General features: G+C 35.3%; 2 protein-coding genes across 4 annotated transcripts; one reads left to right on the forward strand and one right to left on the reverse strand.

Moving 5' to 3' along the window:
• The first annotated feature begins 7,637 nt into the window (after positions 1-7,637).
• On the forward strand, positions 7,638-8,611 carry LOC122022843 (mavicyanin-like). Its single transcript, XM_042580956.1, has 2 exons — positions 7,638-7,821; positions 8,238-8,611. The coding sequence occupies exons 1-2, from the start codon at positions 7,638-7,640 to the stop codon at positions 8,609-8,611; spliced, it is 558 nt and encodes a 185-aa protein (XP_042436890.1).
• A 562-nt stretch (positions 8,612-9,173) lies between these two features.
• Positions 9,174-15,729, reverse strand: LOC122025526 (ribosomal RNA small subunit methyltransferase, chloroplastic-like). 3 transcript variants are annotated; one of them, XM_042584339.1, is made up of 12 exons: positions 15,453-15,729; positions 15,212-15,361; positions 14,514-14,570; positions 13,620-13,715; positions 13,411-13,506; positions 12,926-13,010; positions 12,351-12,403; positions 11,066-11,149; positions 9,923-10,033; positions 9,606-9,819; positions 9,470-9,526; positions 9,174-9,381 (listed from the first exon to the last, which is right to left on the reverse strand). In XM_042584339.1, the coding sequence occupies exons 1-10, from the start codon at positions 15,684-15,686 to the stop codon at positions 9,754-9,756; spliced, it is 1,032 nt and encodes a 343-aa protein (XP_042440273.1). In that variant the 5' UTR covers positions 15,687-15,729; the 3' UTR covers positions 9,174-9,381; positions 9,470-9,526; positions 9,606-9,753. The 3 variants fall into 3 exon arrangements, with proteins under 3 accessions (XP_042440273.1, XP_042440274.1, XP_042440272.1); XM_042584340.1 differs by having other exon boundaries at positions 9,174-9,526; positions 9,923-10,028; XM_042584338.1 differs by having other exon boundaries at positions 9,174-9,526.
• Between the last annotated feature and the right edge of the window lie 129 nt (positions 15,730-15,858).

A 15,858-nucleotide genomic window follows, 5' to 3' on the forward strand; every position in this document is an offset into this window, starting at 1 on the left:
CACGCACAGGCTGATCGGTCCACAGACCGATCAGGCTTGTGGAACCAACTCTCTGTGAGAGTTGGAGATCGGTCTGGGGACCGATCAATCTAGGGCCTGATCGGTCCACAGACCGATCAGATGTCTTGTGGACCGATCAGGGTGAAGCCTGATCGGTCCAGGTCTAGCCGTTGAGTCACAACGGCTAGATTTCTGTGTCTTCTTCGCAGGAGCAGTTTATAAGCCTCTACAGTGAAGGTGGAAACAACAACTTCTTCCTACTCAAGACTGCGACCAGAGCTTTGCTGAGCTCTTCATTTTTCTGAAGGTTCGTGTGAGCTTCCATCGGCTGGTTTTCTAGCTGCTATTGTGAAGTTGCTGCTTCATCAACGGACTCCAGTCGACAACGAGAAGACAAGCAAACTTGGTAGGGTGTCGTTACATTCATATTGTCCATTGTTTTTTGCTCTATTCTTTGTACTCCATTATTGCTGTTGCAAAAGGAATTGTGGTGAGGTTTTTCCACCCAGAAGGAGTTCTTATTAGCCGGTTTTCCGGGGTCTCATCCACCGACGGATTGATAGGACTCGTCCACCTTACGGACACGCCGAGGAGTAGGAGTATCATCTCCGAACCTCGTTATATCGTCGTGTTTGAGGTTTGATCATCTTCATTTTCGTTTCTACTTTTTATTTCCGCTGCGCTAACTCAAATTGTAGGAAGAAACGAGAATTTGGGGTCGGCTATTCACACCCCCCCTCTCTAGCCGCTATCCGAAGGTCCTAACACAACCCACTGCAAGAATGAAAGACAGTTTATAGGCTAGGACTTGATGATGCACATCAATTTTTTTACTTCTCCAATCCATTTTCCTTTTTGTACTTAGTACTTGTATACTAAATAAACTCTAAAAAATGAACGGTTCATTTAAGGGATGCATAAAAGCGTATTTTGCTCTAAAATACGCTTTGCTTGGATCATACTAGCTTCTCCCCAATCTATATGGAAACAAAGAATCTGTTGATATCTAGTCTAGAATAAATTTAAAAAAGTGGCACCAAATTTCTGATGTAAAGAGAACAAACACATGTTAAACTAACTCAAAACAATGAAACAAATAAGAAATAATGTGGCATAATTCATCTTTTTTGTTGCATATATATATATATATATATATATAGTTATGTTCTTTTTTTCATAGTTGTGTTTATGCTAATTATTTGTATAACTTTATTTTTTATTTTTAATATAGAAATGGCGGTAGAAGACAAACCGGTTAATGATTATCATGAGAAAAATAGTAGGAAGGAATATTTTTCACAATGTTTCTCTCCTTATTTTAAAACAGTACTGATGAGAGAATTAAAGTCAATCCTAGTCGAACAATAGAGGAATAGGATAAGTGATACTTCTTTCACAAAATGGATTGATATGCTAGTCTTTGCGATTAGTAATGGTCAGATTGATTATTTTCTAAACAGATTCCAGGCTTATTCATGTCCTTTTTTTTAATTGGTGATGATATTACCATCCCTTTCAAATCAACATATTTCTCTATTATTCTCGGTCTACATCATAGTGGTCAACCAGTTCACTTGGACTTAATTCATTTTGACAGCAAAGTCACCCATGCCAACCGAAAAGCTATTTATGAAAAACTACTTTTACTTGCAAGAATTGATGATAAGAATGACATTGATGATTTTATTCGAATTTTTATTTTGTTGATTTTTAACTGCATAATATTATCCATTGATAATTATATATCAGTACTCCTGGCTTTATATTTCCTTATCTCAATGTTATTACAATATTTTTTAAATATGCTTGGGGAGATGTTGCCTTCTGATTTTTATACCGAGAAATATGTCAAATCGGAAGAAAGCTTTATGTTGATAAATGCACTGTTGGATTGATAGTTAGTATGTATCTTTAATAATTATGATCTTAGTATATTTTCAATTACTTTTATTTTAATTTTTGTGTTAGGCTTGGTTATATGAGATTGTCCCAATTTTAGAAGTACGACGTGGTTTAAATGTTTACGCTCGGTTGTTTGGGTGGTGGAGAAATTCCATTGAAAGTCATTGAAACTGGTTATTATTGAAAGACATAAATTCAACTCAGGTACTTTTTTACTCGTTTAGTTTATTAATGTAGTTGTGTAAAATTCATGGTTGGTTGGTTTGATATTTTATTTATTTCTATTTTTTTAATTGTGAGTAGGTTCTGTTGATACATCCATTTTGTGAGGAGGAGAAGTTGTATTAGATATCAAGCATGTTTTAAAACAAGAAGAGGATAGATCAGAAGTAAAATGATTTGAAAAAATTGTCATAAAACAAATTGATGAGATAAAGATGTTGAAAAAGAGGTGTGCTAAATTAGAGGGTGGAAATGTGAGACGGAGAATGAAGGGAAAAGAGTTTGTCGTCAATAAATGTAATAACAATGTTGAATCTGAGGAGAGGATTGATAAAACCAAGGAAGAAGTTACTTTTGAGTTAACACATGATCAGTCGCTCACTTTGATGATTTTGTTGACGTAATGGTACAAGAATTTGTTTCTGTTTTGGCTAAAGAAAACAAAGAATTAGAGGGATCTCATTCTTTGAATGTTTCAATTGATGGGATGGAAATTGGTACCAAATGTAACGCATTGGTACATAATAGTCTTGATGGTTTTAAAGAAGAAAAGAATTACATGTTAAGAAGTGACTCTAGAAATAGATCCGAAAGTAGTAATGGTAGTGATGTTGCTACTTCAGAAGTAGTAAAAAAAATACTGTTTTCAATATTCAATTGTGGATATTGTGAGAATTAGGGTTGATCGTGTTAAGAAAAAACAAAGGGTCTATGTTTGTGACTCCGCCTAACTCAACACCAAGACACAAGAGGAAGTTGATAAAACAGATAAATGGAGTGTACTTTAATCCCATATTGATTACTTTAAGTTTAAGTTTTTTTTGGGTTTTTATTTATATTGTCATTATTGATGTTTGAGTTTTATGTTATAATACTAAATATATCGCCACTTTGGAACAAGAATTTGTTGACATTGAGAAGGCAATACTCTGGCAAGGTTTTCATGGATGAATTCAAAGATAGATATGATTTCTATGGACATGAAGAAGCGGTTGATGAAGAGAGTAAATTAGTAACAGACTTTCTTAGTAGAAATAATAAATAATAAGCTTATGCGGTTAATTGGATCGATATTATACCTTTTTCTGTTTGGTAATCCTGTTGAATTTGAGATAATTAATGTTTACATAAGAATTATGCAAAAGTAAAGTTTAGAGCATGGATTTGAAATTTATTGTATGGACACAATTGTATAAGTTCATAGCAGTTTGAATTTTTGGGTAATTATTTTTTTATTTTGCTGAATTATGATACATGAATATCTGGTGTCTTGAATATGTAGAAAGAAGTGTTGTGTAGAAAGAAGTGCTTACGAAGTTGGAACTATATGGGAAAAGAAGGATGACACACCAAAATGATTATGGAGTTTTTCTTGTAAAGATGGCAATCTCTCACGATGGGTAGATTGCTGAACTGAGTGAAGATTTATTTAGAAGATATTTAATTTATATATCATTTTCCCCATAAATAACAGGTGGCATTGGTTTTTGTTGGTTTACAAATGAGATGAAGGGATATTTAAACTGTGGAACTCCATGCATGATCCATTCGCAGTTGGGATAGCAAAAAGGGTCTGAACTATTGTGGCAAAAGACGAATACGCTCGTCCCTAGCGCCCCCGCCAATCCATCCCAAGACCTACACGGAAAAGGGTCCAAACTATGAATGGATCATACATGGAGTTCAATTTAAATATCCTTTCATCTCGTTTGTAAACCAACAAAAACCGATGGCACCTGTTATTCATAGGAAAATGATATATTTGTATCTTCTAAATAAATATTCACTCAATTATGCAATCTACCCATCGCAAGAGATGTCATATTTGTAAGAAAACTCCATGATCATTCCAGTGTATCATCCTTCTTTTCCTATATAGTTTCAACTTTGTAAGACTTCTTTCTACACATTCAAGATAACATATACTCATGTATTGTAATTTAGTAAAAAAAAAAAAGTAATTACCCAAAAATTCAAACTACTACGAACCTACACAATTGTGTCCATGCAATAAATTTCAAATCCATACTCTAAACTTTACTTTTGCATAATTCTCATGTAAATATTAATTATCTCAAATTCAACAGGATTAACAAAAAATAAAAGAAGACATATATCGGTCCAATTAATCTTATTTTGCCAAACGACAATACTATATACAATAATAGAAAATTCAATTCCATTAAAAAAAATTAGGACAAATTATTACGAAAATAAGAAAAGAAATATATGGTAGATCAACGTACTCCAATTCATTTCTACCAAGAAAGTTTATCACCAATTTTCTCTCTTCATCAACCTCTTCTATATATCCACATAAATCATGGAATTCATCCATGGAAACCTTGCAAGAGTATTGTCTTTCTTCTCAACATCTACAAATTTATGTTCCAAAGTGGCGATATATTTGGTAATATAACAAAAAATCCAAACATCAATAATTACGACATAACTAAAAAAAGTTAAACTTAAAATATTCAATGTGGGATTAAAGTACTCTCCATTTACTTATTTTGTCACCTTCCTCTTAGGTCTTGGTGTTGAGCTAGGTGGAGTCACATAGACCTTTTTTTTTCTTCACACACGATCAACCCTACTCCTCACATTATCCACAATTGAAGATTGAAAAACAATTCTTCTCTATTTCTAAAGTAGCGACAACACTACCAACACTGCTTTCAGTAGCGGATCTATTTCTAGAGCCACCTCCTAATAAATAATTCTTTTCTTCTTTAAAACTATCAAGACTATTATGCACCAAGGCATTACATTGGGTACCAATTTCCGTCCCATCAATTGAAACATTCAAAGAATGAGATCCCTCTAATTATTTGTTTTCTTTTACCAAATTAGAAACAACTTCTTGTACCAATACGTCAACAAAATCATCAAAGTGAGTGACTGCATCATGTGCTAACTCAAAAGTAACTTCTTCCTTAGTTTTATCAACCCTTGTCACATTTATCGACCACAAACTCTTTTCCCTTCATTCTCCATCTCACATTTTCACTCTCTAATTCAGCACACCTTTTTTTTTTCCAACATCTTTATCTCATACATTTATTTCATGATAATTTTTTCAAATCGTTTTACTTTTTTGATGTACCCTCTTCTTGCTTTAAAACATGCTTGAAAGGAGTAACAGAATAATTAGTATAAGAATGACACGTCAAGAATATGGAGTCCAATTTCAGATTCCAATTAACTAGTACCACTATGACATAAATCGAAAACAATAGAGGAATTTGTTGATTTGAAAGGGATGGTAATGTCATCGCCAACAAAAAAAAAATATGAATCAACTTGAAATCTATTGAGAAAATAATCAATCCGGCCACTACTAGTCGCAAGAACTGGCGTATCAATCCATTTAGCGAAAGGAGTATCATTTATCCTACTCCACTGCTACTCACCTAGGATTGACTTCAATTATCCCATCACAGTTTTAAAATAAGGAGGGAAACATCGTGAAAAATATTCTTTCCCACTATTTTTCTCATGATAATCATTAATTGGTTTGTCTTCTACGGTCATTTCTATATTAAAACCAAAAATAAAGTTATACAAATAATTAGTATAAATGCAACTAAAAAAAAGAACATAACTGTATATATATGCAACAAAAAATGACGAATTATGCCACATTATTTCTTATTTTTTTCATTGTTTTGAGTCAGTTTAACATGTGTTTGTTCTCTTTACATCAGAAATTTGGTGCCACATTTTCAAATTTATTTTGGACTAGATACTGATAGATTCTACGTTTCCAGGTAGATTGGGGAGAAGCTGGTATGATCCAAGCAAAGCGTATTTTACTTCAAAATACACTCTGATGCACCCCTTAAATGAAACCGTTCATTTTTCAGAGTTTATTTAGTATACAAGTACTACGTACAACAGTACAAAAAGGAAAATAGATGGGAGAAGTTAGAAACGGATGTACATCATCAAGTTCTAGTCTATAAACTATGTCTTTCATTCTTTCAATAGGTTGTTCTTACTAGAAAGCATGAGATTCTAGTTTAAGAATTAAGATGACTCTGTATTCCCTATGTTTCAGTGTCATTGCAATGCAAGCTATTTATGATTCTATTCTACAATTCTGGTTTCACATAGATGACTTTACTCTCCGATCACTGGTCCTAGCAATGGTTCCAAATATGTTTGAAGATTTCGTTCTTTCTATGATAATCAAGTGGAACAATAGATTAAAGTTCAAACGTATTTTGAATGCAATTATGATGGAACAAATTTCTAAAGATCACTGCAGTAGGTTCCCCTTTCCAATAGCCACAATGAATTCACTTTCAAATCTCTAAAAAAATTATAGATTCAGGTAAATGTTGATCAGTTCCCTTGGAAACAAGTGCCACATTCAAAATCTATCTTAGGTTATCTTCAAAATCATTGATCTATGGGCGAAATGCAGATTGAGAACTCTACTATTCTTTGTTAATTATACTGACTTCATATTCATTTGGTCAAAAATGATGAGCAGAAAGTTGATCACTATATATGACTGCCCTAAGCAGAAAAAAAGACAAAGAGATATACTATCCTCGCCTTTGAGATATCTAACAAGGAGTAAAAGATTAATGGCAATGGAAAGATCCTGTGTTGCTTTTGAGAAATAAATCTGATGGAAACATGATAGTGTGAAAAGATTGGACATAAAAATTTAAAAGATAAATCAAAGAAACAAAAAAGACAGAAATAGAAGCTGGAAATCAAATAAACGTTAAACTATGCATCTGATGAATACAACTGCCTTCAAATAGACCACTACACCTAATTTCTGAATTCCAGCAATATTTCCAATACAACTAAAAAAGCTACTGCAAAATATCAAGAATGAACCCTACGAATTGGGGGAATTGGTTGCCAATAACCTAAAACAAACAATAACACTTTTAAAATCCCTAAAAATGATGGAGAGTGGCTCATCCTCTGGTCTGTGTTTTGTGGACCAGAAGATCCGCGCTCATTATTCTCTCACTTTGTCAAACTCATTGCGGTTGCAAGGAAGATAATAAAATGATATTCTTATAATATGTACTAGTGGGTTTGAGTTAAATATGAGGGTAATTGGGTACTTTGGTCCTTACCAGGGAGTTAAAACATATAAATTCATCTTGTCAGGAAGAGTGATGATAAATATTTTCTCAGCTAGGGATAAAGTTCAAATTGGGGTTGGGGATTTTTTGGGTAATTTACCGTCAAAATTTATTGTTCTAATCCTGATTTAACTTCTCTTTATCTTTGGAATTTTGTCAAGAGTGACTTCAAATTCAGAGCTTCAACAAAAAATTCAATTCAAAACACGATCTCGACAACTGGCCATGTTTCTCCACTCCGCAATTCTCCAATAACAAGACGCCACGTGCCTGCGTAGCTGAAGCGGAAGACGAATCCCCCCGTAACGAACTCAACCGCCCACTCCCCTTCCCTCGCCTTTTTAAATTCGAACCGATCACGCTTGAGGCGACGAAGAAGACGACGCCTCCAACTCCGCCATGGAAGATCTCGCTCGCCTCTCCTTCCCCCTCCTACTCTCGATCTCCTCCCTTCTCTCAGTCTCCGGCCTCGAGTTCCACGTTGGCGGTCCCCGAGGCTGGGTCGTCCCTGCCGCCGTCGATGAACCTGAGTACTACAATCGCTGGGCGATGCGAGAGCGCTTCCACGTCGGCGATTCCGTCTGTGAGTTCGTTCGATTTCTATTTCCAAACTCTCCCAATCCATCTCAGAGATCTTATGATTCGATAGTTTGATGTGTTTTATTATACTTCCATCTCGGGTATTTCACTGACTTGGATTCGATTTGAAAACTCCCGATTCATCTCGCAGATCTTGTGATTCGATAGTTTGGTGTGTTTTCGTCACCAAATGATTTCTGTAGTTTCATTTTCTTTAGATACTTTTATATATTTTCGAGACGATGTTTCCTGCAATAACTGAATTGTTTGAATCTTGAAAATTTTAATTACTTCCCTCTCGATTAATCATCAATTTGAATACTATTTGATTGGAAAGGGGAAGACACATCGCCCCCTTCATCTTAGAGATCCAAACGATTCGATACTTATATCTGTTCTTTTGCTTCTTTGTTGTTCTAGATTTCAAATACAAGAATGACTCGGTGGCGGTTGTTGACCGGGAAGCCTACCGCGAGTGCAGCCCGGCAGATCCACTCGTCCTCTTCGATAACGGAAACACCACCTTCCGCTTCGATCGCTACGGCTTCTTCTACTTCATCAGCGGCACCCCAGGGCACTGTGAGGCCGGGCAGCGCCTCATCGTGCGAGTCATGGTGCACCCTGCCACCTCTGGCGAGTCCGGAACACCGGCACCCGCCCCTGTCACTGGAGGATCGTCCAGCTCTGGCTCGGGCTCAGGCTCAATCCAAGCCAAGTCCGATTCGCCTAGGACGATTCATGCAGGTTTAGGTTTGCTGATCGGAACTTTGCTCACTGTTTTGCTGTTGGTTTAATTAATAGATGTAGTTGGTAATCTAAATTCTTCATCAAATTATGTTCAACATGACCGGTGACATTTCTTCACTAGTCTAGAAAATGGTGTTATATCAATTTCTTCTTGCTGTTTGTTGTAATCCTAAAATTGACTGTCAATGAACTGCTTGCTGTTATTTTCCATTTGGGCAAAAGAAATATTCTGTTTAGGCTTCACGCTGGAGAACTGCAAGTTACAGACCTAGCCAGTATTTAGGTTTTCGATCAATTTTATCAAAGTATCAAAGCTGCAACCATCAGTCTCTCCATTTATGTTCTTGATGAGACTACCAGTTCATAAAAGCCTTTTCAATCTCACAGTCGACTACCAACTACAGGTTACAGTCGGAACACATTCTGATGAATCCACGATCGATTTAAGTATGAAGAGATTATCAGCTAGTCAAGTTGAAGGGTAATTGGCAACATTGTAAAACAAGCATCATGCTTGTGTATGAAGGAGAGTTGATTAGGTACTTAAGCGGAAGGATTTCATTAAATGTTTAATTGATTTCTCTCCGTGTATTCTGAGCCATTTAGTAGTTAGAATAAACATCATGACCATCACCAAGCCATATTAATTCTAACAATTCTGAATCAAGTGTAGTTGACGCACTACCTTTGAGATTTAAAAATAACTAAATAAACAAAATACATCTGAAAAGTACTCTTCTTCCCTCCATTCCAGACCAGAGACATCTCTCTCTCCTCATGCTCTTTCAGCACCTATTGATAATATTTTTTTTTTCGCCTGGAAGATCAGACTTTGAGTTTACCATATCAACTGGGGAGGATTACGAAAACATTATTCTACCCATTTGATACGGCATATACTTCACCTTGCTAATTTCTATATCTGAAAACTCGCCATGTGGAATGGTGATCTTGCACAAACCCTGAGAAACAAATGGCAAATCATTATCAGGTTTTCGAGATGAAGTAAATGGCAACAGCAGCATCAGCTCATTCGCTTACTCTTCCATGTAGCAATCAATGGTTGGCACAAAGTTAAACCTAGTTTATCGTATTTCGAATTGATGTCATGAAGGTGCAAGCAACCATCAGGTGTGGCCGTCTTTATGCCAGGAGGCACCTGCATTGGTAGTCAACAAGGTTGACGTAGCTAAACTTTTGCAATTAAGTTGTGCAAGTTAACAAAGTCTTCCATAGTTAACTCTCCAGGTCTGGCCTGCATTTTTATTCAAGAGAGTGCAAACAGGGTTTATGCAAAGCATTAGCAGAAGATAAATAGAAGAAAAAAGGCACAAGAGGTAACATGTGTATTTACATACTGTGACTGGGTGACCGATGCTGCTTAAAGCAGCCTCAATTTGATCAGATGGAGATATGTGTTGCAGTGAATTCCGCAGCATTTTGCGCTTGCCGTTGAAAGCAGAACTTATCTAGGAAAACAGATGAAAGGTCACAGGAAACTTTTTATATTCCTTTTGGCAATATATTTGGTTTGTAGGAATAGTTGTTATATTCCTTATAAATTCAAATGGAATAAGCATTCCTATGTTTAATTGCAAAAACAAATTTAGATTATACTGATTCTATGGGAATTGTAATTTCCTATTATTTATAAGATAAAAATTCAAATCATTTCATTCTTCAAATAATACATATTTTACTCTATTTAGCCTTCCAAAATATATATATATATATATTTTGAACCAGACCAATTGTCAAACAATGGTTCAGTTGACGGAGCAGGGTGATTGAGCCAGATTGGCCAAACAACCCCAACAAGGTAGATGAGCTCATGAGTGAAATGGGCCAACCAGACCTTGAGAGCTCAATGGGATGATTGGAATGGTCAACCTGTTTGAAACAGGACAGGCCTAGGCTAGGAAGGCAGACCAACCGGATGAGGTGCCATTTGAGCTGAGTAGGTAGATTAGACAAGGTGAGTCACGTAAAATATTATATCATTGTGAAAACCATTTATTGTTTATCCTTTATAAAATTCTACAAATAAATCATACGAATAGTTATTCCATATCTATTCTTTTACAAACCAAACCAAGGAACATTAATTCTTATTCTATTTCTTGTCTATTCCATTCCACAGAATAACTATTCCATTTGGCGAACCAAATGCACTATGATGGGAAAAAAATCTATCAAGGAGAACTACCAGAACTTTTGATGAAAGGATCATAAGCTGCGTCAATAAAATCAAACCCTCAGAAAGAGTAAACAAATAAAAAAGTAGATTGATCATGGAATCATAAAATCAATTCAGCTTTCTTTCTTTCCCCAGTTCTACTATGATCAGATAGTAGCTGATTTGAGTCAAATAAGCTCTTAATATTATAGAAGAATATGTGTGTGTGTGTGTGTGATCAGTAATCTTGGAGCTCAACCATACGTTCTTGGAAAAATGATTTGGAAAGAAAGGAAACAGAAAAGGTAGAAGAATGCAAACAAACCATTGAAAAGAAGCTTTTGCGTGAAGTAACCAAGGGATATTCTGCACTTTGCTTTAGTCTAAATTTAATAATGGCAGCATCAACCTGCAAAGCGTCAAATAGCAAAGGAGTAAGAAATATGTTGGTAGACACTGATGAAGAGACTCAAAACAGATTTATTTTTCTACAGAATTTAGAAGAAACGAAATCAAGTTTGATTTCTGGTGTCAATGAAAATACTTAGGAGAAACCTACTAGATTCATCATTGCAAGCTCAAAGCATTAGGCATTTCAAGTTGTGCACCAGGCTAACAATGTATACGTTCAACACAATCTAACTCAATCAAAAGCATGATTCAAAAATGATATAAGATCACCCAAACATATACGGATCACCAACTTCAATTTATTTTAATAATTTCAATAATATTTTTGTATTGCATAACATGACTTTTAAAAAGGATTAATTAATCTTATGTAAAATTATTTCTAAATATATATAAATAAAATTTTATATTATTTTGTATAGTTTATATTAACATAAATGATAAGATGCGCTTATGATATCTGATCCAACCAAAGAATTAAAATGTAATGAATTTAGATGTTGAGTCTGATATGAATATCTAGTTTCAAATATAAATTAATCTGACCCAACCAATCTGTAGTTATATATTATTTACCTAAATTCAATTATATACAAAATCAATCACTCGTCAGTGATCCCCATACTAACTAGTAGGAGTAATCTACTCCAAGAAATTTTATGTAGCAATAAATTATAATGGCACTAATAGTAATGAAAGAGTACCATTAAAAAATTAAAAAATACATGGTTTTAAGTCTTGAAGACTATATTGCATTGAATGACTATGATGTTTAGATTTTTTATATTTGTGCATTAAGAATGTCTTAATATATTTTAGTTATACATATTTTTTTACACATAATATTAGAATTTAATTTTTCTTGCATTAAGCAATTCATTGAAGGGGAGCCTTAGTGTAACGGTAAAGTTGTTGCCTTGTGACTGGTGGTCACAAATTTAATTAGCAGAAATAATCTCTTGCAATGCAGGATAAGGTTGTATACAATAGACCCTGCATTGATTGGAGCTTCGTACAGTAGGCTGCCTTTTTATTAAGCAATTCATTTTTTGCATTGGCATTATTAAGTGTTTTAATGATGATCTAAAAAAGGCTCCAATATAGGTCGAGTTGAATCTACTATAGAAACACTAATCAAATTATGATAAACGCAAAGATATTAGTAGTAAGCTTCTAAGATATTGAGATGAGGAACTTACATTAGGTTGAGGAAAAAAATTAGTTCTTTCAACTTTGAATTTGTACTCTGGATCTGTACCAAGATGACAGTACTCTTTTGTTAGAAACTAAATAATGATGAATTGATTATAAAATATAAATACAATTCAAGGTAAGATAAATTTTTAAGGATGTCATAGGCCCATCAAGTTCAGTAACTGACAAAAGTTACTTGGAGTAACAGCAATGTAGACTGGAGTCATGAAATTAAGGCACTGGTAGATCACCAAGTGAACCTAAAGCATTGAGTTGTCAGTCCACACAATCTTCTAAAATCCGAACTCAACCCTGGGTGGTGCTTAATTTATTAGCAAAGCCTAACCATATCTCAGTTAATATGTACTTGAACCCAGCTTAAGCTTGTTAGCTGGACCCAAAGCCATAATCTGTTCCAGTCTATTTCAGATTTTCTTTCTTTCCTTTTTTTTTTTTTTTGACTAGCTTGCATGCCTAACGAAGTGCATCTCTTAATTATCTCAACATAAAAATACACTGCTTTCATAAACACCAACTTTCTGAATCCACTTCGGAGAAAGAAAAAAAGGAGAAAACATACCTGAATAGAACTGCACAAAAATGTTAATAGGCCGGTATTCTGGTGTCCGCAAGGAACAATCTGCCAGACGAGATGCAGTTTCTTCCTACAAATTATGCAATTAGTTCAAAACAACGTAGTAGTCACAGTACTAGGATAAAAGACGTAGATAAGTTTTCTTAAAGAGAATCAAAAATTTTGCACATGTTTTGCCTTTAGCTTCAGGCAATTAGAGATTGTTTACTACAGTATCCACGATGGATTGGTTGAAAATCGCTAAGTTTCTGATGAAAACTCAAGACGAGGCAGTAGAAATATGACGAAACACAATTCATAGTATGCTTTTGCAGTATTATGAGCATTTTTAAGATCATTCATCAACCTAAGAAATAAATTGAAGAGCAAAAACGAGTTGGTAATTTATATAGGGGATACATTTTTGAGTTCCCAAGGCAATAAAAAGCTACAAGAGGTTTTTAAGTGCTGCAAATATGTTCAGAACTTACCTGAAGCAAAAGGACAACATCAGAAAAGATATCACCCATTGGAAGAAGCTGCTTTATAACTTCAGTACTTATATTAAAAGGTAAGTTTGAAACCACCTGCAAAGAGAAAAGAAAATGCCAAGAATGGCTTTCCAATCAATTATCAGAGATTTTCATGATATACATTATCAAAAAACAAAGAATCGTCAGAAGCATTTAAATATCATAACCTTTGCGGATGTGGGTCTTGTTTCCATATGATTCTTCTCCAAAAATGAAGTTAAATGTGAACATATATGACATTTTGTGAAGTCTTCTTGCAGAACCTACATTCTCAATAGAAGTTTGATAAGATATATTAATCTCTGATTTTTAGAACTCTGCATTCATCAATTGTAATCAATTTTTTAACCAACAAGAAATTCAGCCAATTATAGAACTGTTAGAGAATCAATACGAAATCATGTTTTTCATTAAGGAATTTGATTTGGTCATTATCAAATAATATTGATAGCTACATCAAGAGTGATTTGTGGTTCCATTTCCATCTCATAGGCATTCAGTTTGATTAATTGAATCAAAACCTTCAAGCATAATGAGAAACTGAAAACTGAACTGAACGATTCCTAATTAGGAGTCCGTTTAGTTCTAAGTTGAAAGCCATGTACAAGGATCTATCTTAACAACTAGAAACTTGAATTCCATTTATGGCCTGTCTCAAAGAGTGTTAATAACTAAATATTCAGAAAAACAGCTTTTAGGCGATCCATGAGTCATGAATGTTCATCATCTTGCAAAGGCAAGACTTCAAAAGACTCAGAGTAACAGGATATCTCCAATTGTTCATCTAAGTTAAAGGGTTCCAACCTATGTGGCTATGCATAGGTAAGCCAACAGAAACTTTCTAGCAGATCTGGTGAGCAAACAACAGAGGCAAATATTCATCTCACTTGATAAAAGTTGTCCAGAAACAGATGCAACATTGGTTCAAGTTTTGACAAAGGTTTGGGTCACTATAGGAAGACAATGATGGACATCTCCAAAGAAATAACAATGGAAAGAATAATAAGACGAACAACTTTCAAGAGATATATTCTAAAAAGTGAAAAGTAAATCAGAATTACCAATAATTGGTCAGTAGAATTAAACCTTTCTTGAACGAGAAGGGCCATATGTGGATCCTGAAACAGAACAGTAATGGTAATATTGACAAAAAAATGTAATAATATGATTATCAACACCACAAAGTACTCTGAAAAATCTGATTTAAGATATTGAAGAAAGGGTTTGAAGATGATAGCAAACAAACAAAGCATTCTAACAGTATAACTTCGAATACAAAATATGCATGCATATCGTACATGTACATAGATATATGCATGCATATAACAAATACAATAGGGTTGCAATTGAGAGGAGCAGCTTGTTTAGATGAATGTACACAACTTGTGTAGAGCATGCTCATTTATATGCTTGTGAACAACCTCTATTACGATCTCGCCAATATGATCATTCTTAATTTCTTATGCTCCAAAGAAGCTTGTTTACAGGCTCAATGAGTTCATGGGTTACGTGTGATAATCATATATATAACTGATGAATTGTAAAATTGAGGTTAGCTGATTAGAGAAAGACTCAGCTGAATCCCAGTTCAATTGACTTAGGATTTACATATGAGATTAAATGAAAATGAACGATGAAAACTCCTTAAGGGTTAATTATATTCAGTGAATGCTGATACCAAAGCATTTTAAGCCACAATAAGCGAAGAGACAACATCTATATATTTTACTAAAGTCACAAAAAGCGAAGAGTTCCCAACCTTTTCGACAGCTACCACCATTGCTCCGGCATTTATCAGAACATTGGTCAAAGCACCGGTTCCCGGGCCGATCTCGAGCACCACATCTCCTTCTCCAACGCCAGCGACATTAACAAGCTCCTCATTTATACTCGAGTTCAACATATAATGCTGAAAAATAAGGGGAAAAAATCGATTCAATCCTTAAAAGATATAAGGATGCAACCTTCTCGTCTTCCTTTTTGACGGAACACGCCATTACCTGGCCGAGAGACTTTCTAGGTTTGTGGCGACCACGGGAGTTGAGTGATCGAACAGTGGAGTGGTAGTCATCTTCACAGATCCGTCGTACTTCAGGCTGGCCAGCACAGGCGACGACGAAAGGGAGGGGACGCCGACGAGGGGTGGGGACGAGGGAGGAGAGCAGCGTCCCCCGCGGCGGAGAACACGACACCGAGTAGGGCGAAGGAGAGCACGTCGGACGAAGCACAAGCATCTTATTCGTCGTCGCCGGGGCTTCTTCCGTTGCACGAATGGCAGATGCTAGTGGCCGGGCGGCGGATGGGGTCAGATATATCGCTGCCAAAAAGCACGTGCACTGCACGCGCGATTTCTGATAGTTTTTTAAAATGCCTTATCGTCACCCTTAACTATCATTTAAGTAATTT

Source organism: Zingiber officinale, chromosome 9B (assembly GCF_018446385.1).
Source record: "Zingiber officinale cultivar Zhangliang chromosome 9B, Zo_v1.1, whole genome shotgun sequence".
Taxonomy (NCBI): Eukaryota; Viridiplantae; Streptophyta; class Magnoliopsida; order Zingiberales; family Zingiberaceae; genus Zingiber; species Zingiber officinale.